Source organism: Amphibalanus amphitrite, unplaced genomic scaffold (genome assembly GCF_019059575.1).
Source record: "Amphibalanus amphitrite isolate SeventyFive unplaced genomic scaffold, NRLGWU_Aamphi_draft 000769F_arrow, whole genome shotgun sequence".
Taxonomy (NCBI): domain Eukaryota; kingdom Metazoa; phylum Arthropoda; class Thecostraca; order Balanomorpha; family Balanidae; genus Amphibalanus; species Amphibalanus amphitrite.
In genome coordinates, this window is record NW_024882263.1 from 127,848 (window position 1) to 143,312 (window position 15,465).

Genomic DNA, 15,465 nt, shown 5'->3' on the forward strand with positions numbered 1-15,465 from the left:
AACTGACTATTGCACGGCACCCTACTAACCAGTCCCTAACCATGTACCAAATCTCAGCGCAATCGGTTCACCCATTCTCGAGACCTGGAATGCCTAGTGGCCTAGTGGGTGCCTACATACATGCCAACTTTCAGCGCGATCGGCCCAGTAGTTACCGAGATATTGCAATTGGTACGAAACTGACACCTCTTCGTTTTGCAAGTGGCACGTGTATAGGGGTCACCCACACGTATTGAAAATAGTTCAATACTCGGTAAAAGGAATGAAGCTACCCAGTACCACAAGTAAATCGGTCAAGTGGTTGCGGAGATATAAGCTTCACAAAAGCGTGACCACGGCCGGCCGGCCGGCCGCTCATACTCAGAAATTTCCGTTAATCTACGAAAGACTACGCTCGCTTTGCTCGCTCGGTGATAAGCAATTGCGCATCCCAAGCTGACAACTTTTCTAAGAAGCACCAAAAAACTATTTTGACCAAATTTACACCAACAGTACACCAAATGTCAACCAAATGTGTACCAGATGGTCGATGTGAAAAAGCCGTTTGTGCCTCTGGCAGCACGCACGCAGTGAGGCCAAAAGATGCGTCGGATTAAGTTCTGATGTCAAGTAAAGCAATCGCCTGTTGTGAACTTCGTATAAAACAAAACAAAAATATAATGATAAGTCAGCCATTATATGCGAAGAGGAGATAATAATTTTGAAGATAATATATTGTTTTGGCAATGTGCATCAAAACATACCATAGCATGCCTCAGAGTACGCAAAGCGAGCCCGTAGATACGTGAATAACTAGGACTGTGATTCGAAGCTATCTACTAGATGAATCATGGATGCTAGTGAAGCACACACAGCTCGTTTTATGATAAGGAACTCAGAGGCGGTTTCAGCAGTACTACTCCACTATCTCTGCAGTCACTACTGATTGGGCCACCCTGCTGCCCACTGGCGGATCTGGCTAAATGCGGTGCGTGCAAGTGATGGGTCATAGCATCAGTAACAAGACTATCTCAACCGATACAGGGAGAAAATTTGAAAGCTGTTACAATTATAGCGTCCCCCCTCCCCCTCCCCATCTCCAACCCCGGCTGGGTGGCCTGGGTCCGCACATCGCTCTATCCGCCCATGAACGTCAGCTCCTTATCGCGCGCGGCACTATCTAAGCTCACCGTGTCCGATTTGGCCGCCCGGAGTGGACCCCAGTGGCAGTCAGCGCGCGACCAAACACGGTCCCGGTGGCCGTGTGCTGCCCCCGGCCCCGCCAGCTGCCCTGTCGCCTGGTGTTGAAGACAGTGCCAGTTGTCACCTGGTGTTGAACCCCGTGCCCTGTCGCCTGGTGTTGAAGACAGTGCCAGTTGTCGCCTGGTGTTGAATACCGTGTCCTGTCGCCTGGTGTTGAACCTCGTGACGCCGAGTCTGGCCTCCGACCCCCAGCGCCTCGCCATGGCGCAGCTGGAAGTGCTGGTGGAGACCTACTCCATTCCGCTCAGCTTCGTGCTAAAGCGGAAGGCCACTGGCCAGCAGCTATTCAACAAAGTGGTCGGCCTATTGGGGCTGAGCATGAGGCATCTGTTTGGGCTGCAGTTCCTCGACCGCAAAGGCACGCGCACGTGGCTACGCGCCAGCGAGATCCTAGGCGGCCGCCGTTTTCGCAAGGAGTCGCCGCTGCACTTTCGGTTCATGGTGCGCTTCTGGCCGAGCGACGTGCCGGCTCACGTGACCGACGAGCAGGCGCTGGCGCTGCTCTTCCGACAGCTGCAGGCGGCCATCGGGAGCGGCGAGCTGGCCTGTCCATTCAGCACGGCCGCCCAGCTGGCCGCCTATGCCGCCCAGGTGCAGTTCGGCGACTACAGCGACCACTGCCGCCACACGCACTACCAGGACAGCGTCCAACCGCCCACCGTCGTCGGGCCGCAGGAACACCGGTGCTCGCTGACCGGCGAGGCGCACGCCGCCTGGCAGATGAAGGTGGCGTGCCTGCACAGAAGGCTGACCGGGACCTCACAACGCGAGGCGCTGACCAAGTACTTTCAGCTGGCGCAGGGGCTGGACGGGTACGGCGTGACGTACTTCGATGTGACCACGGAGCGCGGCGACAACGTCTGGCTCGGGGTCACTGCCCACGGAGTCGGCGTCTACGAGGTCAAACTGACGCCGAAAATATGGCTGTCCTGGCCAAACATGCAGACCATCAACTTCGATGGCCACAAGTTCATTATCAAGCGATCGTGCCATCACAATCGGAAGTTCGTCTTCTACATGGCTCGAGAACAGGTCTGCGTGGACCTCATGACGTTAATTTCTGGCTACAACCGGTTGGGGATTTCTGGGCGGCAATCCAGGCCCTCATCCTCCACACCTTCTGTGGAAGAGACGGCTCCACCATCGCCTGGCCAGCAGGTTTCAGAGCGTGCTAACGGCAGCCAGGGAGCCGCCGCCAGCGCGGCAAGTGAGGACATCAGCTCGAACAACAGCAGTACGCCTGCCTCGTCCGGATACGGCGAGGGACAACTTTCAAGAAGCGAAACGATGGAATCGGATGAAATCATGGCCGCCGCGGCGAGAGAGGAGGCGATTGAAGCTGATGTCCAGATGCTGCAACATGAAGAAGTGGGTGGCGCCGAGGGCGGGGCTGAGGCAGCCGGTGGTGTGGAAGTTGACTGCGACTGCGACTTCAGCCAGGGACTTATCAGCGTGTTGAATGAGCGGTTCGCCGTCCCGGGAAGCAGCTTTGGCAGCAACTCTGCCCGGTCTGTGAGTGACACTGAAGAGGGATCGACTCTCACAGGCGCAGAACCGGCAGGGAGCGATCCTATCTACATAAACCTACCACAACCCGGAAGTGGCGACTTTATGGCTCTGAAGCGAGGCAGGAACCGATTTGAGTCGAGCCTGTCCCTCTCTGAGACTGAGAGCTGGGGCGCCTTCATCCAGAGTCTGATGGCCCCCGACTGACGCCGCATCGTCTCACGGACATCAATGCAGGCATTGTTGATGCAGTGTGGCTTTGCCTTCAGCACTTTCGTTTCAACTCCAGTGAAAGCAGCATGAGGCAAGGCATGATTGGGTCTCATGCATCGTGATCATCGTGACACTGTTCAGGAGAAAAGCTGATGAAGCTGTAAACAGTGACACTTCCTGCTAGCTACCTTTGTTTGTTTGTTTCGTTGAGTTAGGCTCTTCAGTCTGACGTAACCGTTTCAGAGATGGAAAGGATACTTGGAATTAGGGGGAGAGATTGGTCTGAGCGGACACTCTAGTGAGTCGTCGGTGTTGAACCCGTACGATGGACAGGCGACCAAGCCCCCTGACACTCACCGCACCCGGCTACGGGCCTGCTCCTACTGGAGCTTCCCGCATGGGATAAAGCTGTCCGTCCAGCCCGGAGCAGGGGGCAGAGCAGTGGAGAAGGATTTGACTAGCCTGAGGATGACATCGACGGAGTGGAGGCGCTAACTAGTGGTATCTTAGAGGAAGCCCATAGCATTATGCTGGATTTGATTAGTGGTTATGCATGTTCCTATGTTTGATGTCATTGCTGGTGAAGCAATTATAGTGCGGGGACCAGTACGACTCTTTGCAGCACATACTGCGAGCTATTCATGTCATACAGCTAACGTAGTCAAGTTGTCATGGGGTTGGAATCAGTTTTCCGCCGATTCGAGGACAACGATTGTCCACCCTCTGCTTATGTGTGAGCTAATGTGTACGAGTAGCAGTCTGCATGTAAGCGTGACTGTGATAATAAATGGCCTTCTCTGGTCGTTCGATCATGCAGTAAGAACAACAATTATGTAGGAATACTATTCATGCCTATTGTGTGCGTTTGGCCTGGACTTATCAATTATCATTAACCTTGGGCGAAACCGTCGCGATGTCTGAGTTCTGACCCATCAAGGGAGCCAGTGATTCTAACATCTAGGAGATGGGATTTTCTCAGAGACCCCCATTTCCCTCCGCCGAAGGGCTCCATTACCCCCAAAGTGGCATGCCCCCTATTTGCCGACCGCTGCATTAGATGAAGTTCGCAGGTGAAGTACACGATTCGCTCTTTCAGAAAAGGAAATTAGAGGTGGTTTCAGCGGTGCTACTCCATTATCTGAGTTGCGCCGCTACATTAGGTCACCTTGCTGTCCATCGGCGGATCTGGAAGACTTTGGTGGGCGACGATGATGGCCCCAGTAAGAGAGCGACTTAGCCCAATACAAAGAGAAAACGTAATAGCTGTTGCAATGATAGCGCCAATAATCCCTGCTCCTTCCCTTCCCCAGGCATACACCTCCCCACCGCACGAATGAGTCAGCCCGAGCCGCGTCAGCCCTAACTAGGGGTGCGTTCGGAGAGGCAGATTCCCGGGGAATATTCCACGCCGGCATGAAATTTCCGCCGAATGTGCCGTTCGGAGAGCGATTCCCGGGGAACGTTCCGCGGAACGAACGCGGAAAGCGCGGAATCTAAAAAGCATCTCACGCGTCGTTCCCGTCAAGATGGCGGCGCCCATCGGTATGCTCGAGTGAGTATATTATTGAATATAAATGGATATTTCTTGCGTTTGTTTCCACCCTGATCAGTTTTATTGCAAATCCAACAATTGATAATGCTTACTTAGTTGTGTGATTGTCCTCTGAAGCATGAAAACGATAATTTGAAGTGTTGTGTTGTGTGTGTTTGGGGTGGGGGGGGGGAGGCACAGTACAGATGGGACATTTTGAAAATAATTGTGATTTTTCTTAGTTGTTCTTTCTTCAAGAGCTTCATTCTTATTACATCTTGCCATAGATGTAGCGTTCCAAATAGGTAACCAAATAACCCAAATAACCCAAACAAAATCCCACGAACTCAACTTGGCGCAGTAGCGGCGATCCTTGAAATTGGCGGTATGGAATGTCCCTCTCCGAACGCAACACGGGGAATTTTCACGATGACGGGGAATATTCCGCGCTCTCCGAACGCACCCTAGTTATCGCTCCGGCTATCTGAGACTGCAGTGTCCGACTTAATGTCGAGACGCGCGGAGCGGACGCCAGTCAGTGGCAGTCAGCACGAGACCCAGCACGGTACCAGTGTCCTGTCGCCTGGTGTTGGAGACCGTGTCCTGTCGCCTGGTGTTGGAGACCGTGTCCTGTCGCCTGGTGTTGGAGACCGTGTCCTGTCGCCTGGTGTTGGAGACCAAGCCCTGTCGCCTGGTGTTGAAGACCGTGCCCTGTCGCCTGGTGTTGAAAACAGTGTCATGTCGCCTGGTGTTGAAGACCGTGCCCTGTCGCCTGGTGTTGAAGACAGTGCCCTGTCGCCTGGTGTTGAAGACCGTGTCCTGTCGCCTGGTGTTGAGCCCCGTGACACCGAGTCTGACTGACCACCGACCCTAGCGCCTCACCATGGCGCAGCTGGAAGTGCTGGTGGAGACCTGCTCCCACCCGCTCAGCTTCGTGGTGAAGAGGAAGACCACTGGCCAGCAGCTATTGAACAAGGTGGCTGGCCTACTGGGGCTGAACATGACGCATCTCTTCGGGCTGCAGTTCCTCGACCGCAAAGGCACGCACACGTGGCTACGCGCCAGCGAGATCCTAGGCGGCCGCCGTTTTCGCAAGGAGTCGCCGCTGCACTTTCGGTTCATGGTGCGCTTCTGGCCGAGTGACGTGCCGGCTCACGTGACCGACGAGCAGGCGCTGGCGCTGCTCTTCCGACAGCTGCAGGCAGCCATCGGGAGCGGTGAGCTGTCCTGCCCATTCAGCACGGCCGCCCAGCTGGCCGCCTATGCCGCCCAGGTGCAGTTTGGCGACTACAGCGACCACTGCCGCCACACGCACTACCAGGACAGCGTCCAACCGCCCACCGTGGTCGGGCCGCAGGAACACCGGTGCTCGCTCACCGGCGAGGCGCACGCCGCCTGGCAGATGAAGGTGGCGTGCCTGCACAGAAGGCTGACCGGGACCTCACAACGCGAGGCGCTGACCAAGTACTTTCAGCTGGCGCAGGGGCTGGACGGGTACGGCGTGACGTACTTCGATGTGACCACGGAGCGCGGCGACCACGTCTGGCTCGGGGTCACTGCCCACGGAGTCGGCGTCTACGAGGTCAAACTGACGCCGAAAATATGGCTGTCCTGGCCGAACATGCACACCATCAACGTCAATGGCCACAAGTTCATTATCAACCGACCGTGCCATCACAATCGGAGATTCGTGTTTGACACGGTTCGAGAACAGATCGGCGCGGACCTCATGACGCTAATTTCTGGCTACAACCGGTTGGGGATCTCTGGGCGGCAGTCCAGGCCCTCATCCTCCACGCCTTCTGTGGGAGAGACGGCTCTACCATCGCCTGGCCAGCAGGTTTCAGAGCGTGCTGACGGCAGCCAGAGAGCCGCCGCCAGCGCGGCGAGTGAGGACATCAGCTCGACCAACAGCAGTACGCCTACCTCGTCCGGATACGGCGAGGGACAGCTTTCAAGAAGTGAAACGATGGAATCGGATGAAATCATGGCCGCTGCGGTGGTAGAGGAGGTGATTGAAGCTGATGTCCAGATGCTGCAACATGAAGAAGTGGGTGGCGCCGAGGGCGGGGCTGAGGCAGCCGGTGGTGTGGAAGTTGACTGCGACTGCGACTTCAGCCAAGAACTTATCAGCGTGTTGAATGAGAGGTTCGCCGTCCTGGGAAGCAGCTTTGGCAGCAACTCTGCCCAGTCTGTGAGTGACACTGAAGAGGGATCGACTTTCAGAGGTGCTGAACTGCCACGGAGCGATCCTATCTACATAAACTTGCCACAGTCCGGGAGTATCGACTTTATGGCTCTGAAGCGAAGCAGGAACCGATTCGAGTCGAGCCTGTCCCTCTCTGAGCCTGAGAGCTGGGGCGCCTTCATCCAGAGCCTGATGGCCCCCGACTGACGTCGCAACGTCTCACGGACATCAATGCAGGCATTGTTGATGCAGTGTGGCTTTGCGTTCAGCACTTTCGTTTCAACTCCAGTGAAAGCAGCATGAGGCAAGGCATGATTGGGTCTCATGCATCGTGATCATCGTGACACTGTTCAGGAGAAAAGCTGATGAAGCTGTAAACAGTGACACTTCCTGCTAGCTACCTTTGTTTGTTTGTTTCGTTGAGTTAGGCTCTTCAGTCTGACGTAACCGTTTCAGAGATGGAAAGGATACTTGGAATTAGGGGGAGAGATTGGTCTAAGCGGACACTCTAGTGAGTCGTCGGTGTTGAACCCGTACGATGGACAGGCGACCAAGCCCCCTGACACTCACCGCACCCGGCTACGGGCCTGCTCCTACTGGAGCTTCCCGCATGGGATAAAGCTGTCCGTCCAGCCCGGAGCAGGGGGCAGAGGAGTGGAGAAGGATTTGACTAGCCTTAGGATGGTATCGACGGAACGGAGGCGCTAACTAGTATCTTAGAGGAAGCCCATACCATTCTGCTGGATTTGATTAGTGGTTATGCATGTTCCTAGGTTTGATGTCATTGCTGGTGAAGCAATTATAGTGCGGGGACCAGTACGACTCTTCGCAGCACATACTGCGAAATGAAATCATGAGTACGAGCTATTCATGTCATACAGCTAACGTAGTCAAGTTGTCATAGGGTTGGAATCAGTTTTCCGCCGATTCGAGGACAACGATTGTCCACCCTCTGCTTATGTGTGAGCTAATGTGTACGAGTAGCAGTCTGCATGCAAGCGTGACTGTGATAATAAATGAGCTTCTCTGGGCGTTCGAACATGCAGTAAGAACGACAATTATCTCGGAATGCTGACGTCGGATATCTAAATCACCGATTCTGAACAACGTATGAAAAAAAATTATCTGACAAATCAGCCGCTGTATCTTTACCAAGAGCATATCAGAACCAGGAGAATGGTGTATTAGTTTGGCATGAAAACAGTTTCTACAGGAGACCTACCTCAGAAAGTGCAGCGGTGTCTGTAGGTTAGGTACGTGGAAGACCAGGACTGTGATTAGAAGCTATCCACTGGAATTCAGTGCTCGGCAGGTGTTCCGGGGTCGTGCCCCGTTTTGGGCCACAGGTAGGCAGATCATCATTTCGCCTACCAGGCCCCACTGATCTTTTTGGTATACCGATACCAAACCGATACCAACTTGCTATTTGATATTTCAAGGTGAATGCATTTGGTATTTTGTTGGTATTGTAAATCGTCGCTAACGTAAAAGATGCTGGGAATTTGGTAAAAAGGTGGTATTTTCCTCGGTTTCCGAAGTTGGTTCGGTATCGGTATTTTTCCATGGGTAGGTAATGTTAGTGTTTGGTTTGGTATCGGTATCACGTTTTTCTGTAATTGACATCACTAATTGGTCCCTCGTACATGTAGGGGATGCCGCTGGCTTTTCGTGAGTAACTCACGTAAAAAGCGTCGGATCACAACAAAACTGTAACCTCGAGCCGATCATTGTCTTTATACCTTTCATGGCTTTAACCCAAAAAGATCTTTCTTGAGATCATGGTATGATGGTAGGCCATAAAATCTCACTTCAAGTAGCTACATTTTCCCCCATTTTTTCGACACTTGTCAATTGTTATTGAACTCTGAAAGGTCACGCAATGGCCAGGGGCTTTAACATCGGTAGCAGCGGATTCCTATCGTCACGGGTAACACTTCTCGTTTTTCCGCAATACTCTAGCACGCAGGCCAAAAGACTGGGGTCCGATCCACTCTTCGGCTGTGAAAATGCAAATCGACGGACGACAGCTAAGCCATGGCAGCTGCTTTTTGCACAGTTTTACGAAATGTTTAGCAGCTACAAGAAAATTGACACGCGCCAGCTAATCAATTCATGCCTATTGTGTGCGTTTGGCATGGGCTTATCATAAGCCTTGGGCGAAACCGTCGCGATGTCTGACCCATCAAGGGAGCCAGTGATTCTAACATCTAGGAGATGGGATTTTCTCAGAGACCCCCATTTCCCTCCGCCGAAGGGCTCCATTACCCCCAAAGTGGCATGCCCCCTATCTGCCGACCGCTGCATTGGATGAAGTTCGCAAGTAAAGTGCACGATTCGCTCTTTCAGAAAAGGAAATTGGAGGTGGTTTCAGCAGTGCTACTCCATGATCTGAGTTGCGCCACTACATTGGGCCACCTTGCTGTCCATCGGCGGACCTGGAAGACTTTGGTGGGCAACGATGATGGCCGGCAGTAAGAGAACGACTTAACCCAATGCAAAGAGAAAACGTAATAGCTGTTGCAATGATAGCGCCAATAATCCCTGCTCCTTCCCTTCCCCAGACATACACCTCCCAGTCCTCACCGCTCGAATGAGTCAGTCTCCGAGTGTAGCGTCAGCCCTAACTAGTTATCGCTCCGGCTATCTAAGCCTGCAGTGTCCGACTTAATGTCGAGACGCGCAGAGCGGACGCCAGTCAGTGGCAGTCAGCACGAGACCCAGCACGGTACCAGTGCCCTGTCGCCTGGTGTTGAAGACAGTGCCCTGTCGCCTGGTGTTGGAGACCGTGCCCTGTCGCCTGGTGTTGGAGACCGTGCCCTGTCGCCTGGTGTTGAAGACAGTGTCCTGTCGCCTGGTGTTGAAGACCGTGCCCTGTCGCCTGGTGTTGAAGACAGTGCCCTGTCGCCTGGTGTTGAAGACCGTGTCCTGTCGCCTGGTGTTGAGCCCCGTGACACCGAGTCTGACTGACCACCGACCCTAGCGCCTCGCCATGGCGCAGCTGGAAGTGCTGGTGGAGACCTGCTCCCACCCGCTCAGCTTCGTGGTGAAGAGGAAGACCACTGGCCAGCAGCTATTGAACAAGGTGGCTGGCCTACTGGGGCTGAACATGACGCATCTTTTCGAGCTGCAGTTCCTCGACCGCAAAGGCACGCGCACGTGGCTACGCGCCAGCGAGATCCTAGGCGGTCGCCGTTTTCGCAAGGAGTCGCCGCTGCACTTTCGATTCATGGTGCGCTTCTGGCCGAGCGACGTGCCGGCTCACGTGACCGACGAGCAGGCGCTGGCGCTGCTCTTCCGACAGCTGCAGGCGGCCATCGGGAGCGGTGAGCTGGCCTGTCCATTCAGCACGGCCGCCCAGCTGGCCGCCTATGCCGCCCAGGTGCAGTTCGGCGACTACAGCGACCACTGCCGCCATACGCACTACCAGGACAGCATCCAACCGCCCACCGTCGTCGGGCCGCAGGAACACCGGTGCTCGCTGACCGGCGAGGCGCACGCCGCCTGGCAGATGAAGGTGGCGTGCCTGCACAGAAGGCTGACCGGGACCTCACAACGCGAGGCGCTGACCAAGTACTTTCAGCTGGCGCAAGGGCTGGACGGGTACGGCGTGACGTACTTCGATGTGACCACGGAGCGCGGCGACCACGCCTGGCTCGGGGTCACTGCCCACGGAGTCGGCGTCTACGAGGTCAAACTGACGCCGAAATTCTTGCTGTCCTGGCCGAACATGCAGACCATCAACTTCGATGGCCATAAGTTCATTATCAAGCGATCGTGCCATCACAATCGGAAGCTCGTCTTCTACATGGCTCGAGAACAGGTCTGCGTGGACCTCATGACGTTAATTTCTGGCTACAACCGGTTGGGGATTTCTGGGCCGCAATCCAGGCCTTCATCTTCCACACCTTCTGTGGGAGAGACGGCTCCACCATCTCCTGGTCAACAGGCTTCAGAGCGTGCTGACGGCAACCAGAGAGCCGCCGCCAGCGCGGCGAGTGAGGACATCAGCTCGACCAACAGCAGTACGCCTGCCTCGTCCGGGTACGGCGAGGGACAGCTTTCAAGAAGTGAAACGATGGAATCGGATGAAATCATGGCCGCCGCGGCGAGAGAGGAGGCGATTGAAGCTGATGTCCAGATGCTGCAACATGAAGAAGTGGGTGGCGCCGAGGGCGGGGCTGAGGCAGCCGGTGGTGTGGAAGTTGACTGCGACTGCGACTTCAGCCAGGGACTTGTCAGCGTCTTGAATGAGAGGTTCGCCGTCCTGGGAAGCAGCTTTGGCAGCAACTCTGCCCAATCTGTGAGTGACACTGAAGAGGGGTCGACTCTCAGAGGTGCCGAGCCGCCACGGAGCGATCCTATCTACATAAACCTACCACAACCCGGGAGTGGCGAGTTTATGGCTCTGAAGCGAAGCAGGAACCGATTCGAGTCGAGCCTGTCCCTCTCTGAGCCTGCGAGCTGGGGCGCCTTCATCCAGAGCCTGATGGCCCCCGACTGACGCCGCAACGTCTCACGGACATCAATACAGGCATTGTTGATGCAGTGCGGCTTTATGTTCAGCACTTTCGTTTCAACTCCAGTGAAAGCAGCATGAGGCAAGGCATGATTGGGTCTCATGCATCGTGATCATCGTGACACTGTTCAGGAGAAAAGCTGATGAAGCTGTAAACAGTGACACTTCCTGCTAGCTACCTTTGTTTGTTTGTTTCGTTGAGTTAGGCTCTTCAGTCTGACGTAACCGTTTCAGAGATGGAAAGGATACTTGGAATTAGGGGGAGAGATTGGTCTGAGCGGACACTCTAGTGAGTCGTCGGTGTTGAACCCGTACGATGGACAGGCGACCAAGCCCCCTGACACTCACCGCACCCGGCTACGGGCCTGCTCCTACTGGAGCTTCCCGCATGGGATAAAGCTGGGCGTCCAGCCCGGAGCAGGGGGCAGAGCACTGGAGAAGGATTTGACTCTATATACTCTGGATTTGACTAGCCTGAGGATGAAATCGACGGAGTGGAGGCGCTAACTAGTATCTTAGAGGAAGCCCATACCATTCTGCTGGATTTGATTAGTGCAGTTATGCATGTTCCTATGTTTGATGTCATTGCTGGTGAAGCAATTATAGTGCGGGGACCAGTACCACTCTTCGCAGCACATACTGCGAGCTATTCATGTCATACAGCTAACGTAGTCAAGTTGTCATAGGGTTGGAATCAGTTTTCCGCCGATTCGAGGACAACGATTGTCCACCCTCTGCTTATGTGTGAGCTAATGTGTACGAGTAGCTGTCTGCATGCAAGCGTGACTGTGATAATAAATGGCCTTCTCTGGGTGTTCGATCATGCAGTAAGAACAACAATTATGTAGGAATACTATTCATGCCTATTGTGTGCGTTTGGCCTGGACTTATCAATTATCATTAACCTTGGGCGAAACCGTCGCGATGTCTGAGTTCTGACCCATCAAGGGAGCCAGTGATTCTAACATCTAGGAGATGGGATTTTCTCAGAGACCCCCATTTCCCTCCGCCGAAGGGCTCCATTACCCCCAAAGTGGCATGCCCCCTATTTGCCGACCTCTGCATTAGATGAAGTTCGCAGGTGAAGTACACGATTCGCTCTTTCAGAAAAGGAAATTAGAGGTGGTTTCAGCGGTGCTACTCCATTATCTGAGTTGCGCCGCTACATTAGGTCACCTTGCTGTCCATCGGCGGATCTGGAAGACTTTGGTGGGCGACGATGATGGCCCCAGTAAGAGAGCGACTTAGCCCAATACAAAGAGAAAACGTAATAGCTGTTGCAATGATAGCGCCAATAATCCCTGCTCCTTCCCTTCCCCAGGCATACACCTCCCCACCGCACGAATGAGTCAGCCCGAGCCGCGTCAGCCCTAACTAGGGGTGCGTTCGGAGAGGCAGATTCCCGGGGAATATTCCACGCCGGCATGAAATTTCCGCCGAATGTGCCGTTCGGAGAGCGATTCCCGGGGAACGTTCCGCGGAACGAACGCGGAAAGCGCGGAATCTAAAAAGCATCTCACGCGTCGTTCCCGTCAAGATGGCGGCGCCCATCGGTATGCTCGAGTGAGTATATTATTGAATATAAATGGATATTTCTTGCGTTTGTTTCCACCCTGATCAGTTTTATTGCAAATCCAACAATTGATAATGCTTACTTAGTTGTGTGATTGTCCTCTGAAGCATGAAAACGATAATTTGAAGTGTTGTGTTGTGTGTGTTTGGGGTGGGGGGGGGGGAGGCACAGTACAGATGGGACATTTTGAAAATAATTGTGATTTTTCTTAGTTGTTCTTTCTTCAAGAGCTTCATTCTTATTACATCTTGCCATAGATGTAGCGTTCCAAATAACCAAATAACCCAAATAACCCAAACAAAATCCCACGAACTCAACTTGGCGCAGTAGCGGCGATCCTTGAAATTGGCGGTATGGAATGTCCCTCTCCGAACGCAACACGGGGAATTTTCACGATGACGGGGAATATTCCGCGCTCTCCGAACGCACCCTAGTTATCGCTCCGGCTATCTGAGACTGCAGTGTCCGACTTAATGTCGAGACGCGCGGAGCGGACGCCAGTCAGTGGCAGTCAGCACGAGACCCAGCACGGTACCAGTGTCCTGTCGCCTGGTGTTGGAGACCGTGTCCTGTCGCCTGGTGTTGGAGACCGTGTCCTGTCGCCTGGTGTTGGAGACCGTGTCCTGTCGCCTGGTGTTGGAGACCAAGCCCTGTCGCCTGGTGTTGAAGACCGTGCCCTGTCGCCTGGTGTTGAAAACAGTGTCATGTCGCCTGGTGTTGAAGACCGTGCCCTGTCGCCTGGTGTTGAAGACAGTGCCCTGTCGCCTGGTGTTGAAGACCGTGTCCTGTCGCCTGGTGTTGAGCCCCGTGACACCGAGTCTGACTGACCACCGACCCTAGCGCCTCACCATGGCGCAGCTGGAAGTGCTGGTGGAGACCTGCTCCCACCCGCTCAGCTTCGTGGTGAAGAGGAAGGCCACCGGTCGGCACCTGTTCAACAAGGTGGCTGGCGTACTGGGGCTGAACATGACGCATCTCTTCGGGCTGCAGTTCCTCGACCGCAAAGGCACGCACACGTGGCTACGCGCCAGCGAGATCCTAGGCGGCCGCCGTTTTCGCAAGGAGTCGCCGCTGCACTTTCGGTTCATGGTGCGCTTCTGGCCGAGTGACGTGCCGGCTCACGTGATCGACGAGCAGGCGCTGGCGCTGCTCTTCCGACAGCTGCAGGCAGCCATCGGGAGCGGTGAGCTGTCCTGCCCATTCAGCACGGCCGCCCAGCTGGCCGCCTATGCCGCCCAGGTGCAGTTTGGCGACTACAGCGACCACTGCCGCCACACGCACTACCAGGACAGCGTCCAACCGCCCACCGTGGTCGGGCCGCAGGAACACCGGTGCTCGCTCACCGGCGAGGCGCACGCCGCCTGGCAGATGAAGGTGGCGTGCCTGCACAGAAGGCTGACCGGGACCTCACAACGCGAGGCGCTGACCAAGTACTTTCAGCTGGCGCAGGGGCTGGACGGGTACGGCGTGACGTACTTCGATGTGACCACGGAGCGCGGCGACCACGTCTGGCTCGGGGTCACTGCCCACGGAGTCGGCGTCTACGAGGTCAAACTGACGCCGAAAATATGGCTGTCCTGGCCGAACATGCACACCATCAACGTCGATGGCCACAAGTTCATTATCAACCGACCGTGCCATCACAATCGGAGATTCGTGTTTGACACGGTTCGAGAACAGATCGGCGCGGACCTCATGACGCTAATTTCTGGCTACAACCGGTTGGGGATCTCTGGGCGGCAGTCCAGGCCCTCATCCTCCACGCCTTCTGTGGGAGAGACGGCTCTACCATCGCCTGGCCAGCAGGTTTCAGAGCGTGCTGACGGCAGCCAGAGAGCCGCCGCCAGCGCAGCAAGTGAGGACATCAGCTCGACCAACAGCAGTACGCATGCCTCGTCCGGGTACGGCGAGGGACAGCTTTCAAGAAGTGAAACGATGGAATCGGATGAAATCATGGCCGCCGCGGCGAGAGAGGAGGCGATTGAAGCTGATGTCCAGATGCTGCAACATGAAGAAGTGGGTGGCGCCGAGGGCGGGGCTGAGGCAGCCGGTGGTGTGGAAGTTGACTGCGACTGCGACTTCAGCCAAGAACTTATCAGCGTGTTGAATGAGAGGTTCGCCGTCCTGGGAAGCAGCTTTGGCAGCAACTCTGCCCAGTCTGTGAGTGACACTGAAGAGGGATCGACTTTCAGAGGTGCTGAACTGCCACGGAGCGATCCTATCTACATAAACTTGCCACAGTCCGGGAGTATCGACTTTATGGCTCTGAAGCGAAGCAGGAACCGATTCGAGTCGAGCCTGTCCCTCTCTGAGCCTGAGAGCTGGGGCGCCTTCATCCAGAGCCTGATGGCCCCCGACTGACGCCGCATCGTCTCACGGACATCAATGCAGGCATTGTTGATGCAGTGTGGCTTTGTGTTCAGCATGTTCGTTACAAGCTCGACGAAAGCAGCACGAAGCAGGACATGGCTGGGTTTCATGCATCGCGATCATATTCCGACAGTGTTCAGGATCAAAGCTGATAAAGCTGCGAACAATGAAACATTCCGCTGACTATCATCTATGTAAGACATGCTGTGGTTCACCACATAGGTACTGCCTGATTCGATGAGTTGTTATTCACGTCCCTATGCTTGATATTGCTGGTGGTTAGGGAAGTGTGGTTCGTGGGCCAATAAGCCCGCAGCAGTATCTTG

The 15,465-nt window shown here is 54.9% G+C and overlaps 4 protein-coding genes across 4 annotated transcripts; all 4 read left to right on the top strand.

Moving 5' to 3' along the window:
* The first annotated feature begins 1,443 nt into the window (after nt 1-1,443).
* Nucleotides 1,444-2,955, top strand: LOC122365860 (moesin-like). Its single transcript, XM_043337442.1, has one exon. The coding sequence runs from the start codon at nt 1,444-1,446 to the stop codon at nt 2,953-2,955; it is 1,512 nt and encodes a 503-aa protein (XP_043193377.1).
* A 2,420-nt stretch (nt 2,956-5,375) lies between these two features.
* LOC122365863 (radixin-like) lies at nt 5,376-6,887 on the top strand. The gene has a single exon (XM_043337446.1). It carries the CDS (start codon nt 5,376-5,378, stop codon nt 6,885-6,887), a length of 1,512 nt encoding a protein of 503 aa, XP_043193381.1.
* A 2,782-nt stretch (nt 6,888-9,669) lies between these two features.
* LOC122365865 (radixin-like) lies at nt 9,670-11,181 on the top strand. Its single transcript, XM_043337447.1, has one exon. It carries the CDS (start codon nt 9,670-9,672, stop codon nt 11,179-11,181), a length of 1,512 nt encoding a protein of 503 aa, XP_043193382.1.
* A 2,437-nt stretch (nt 11,182-13,618) lies between these two features.
* LOC122365866 (radixin-like) lies at nt 13,619-15,130 on the top strand. The gene has a single exon (XM_043337448.1). It carries the CDS (start codon nt 13,619-13,621, stop codon nt 15,128-15,130), a length of 1,512 nt encoding a protein of 503 aa, XP_043193383.1.
* The last annotated feature ends 335 nt before the right edge of the window (nt 15,131-15,465 follow it).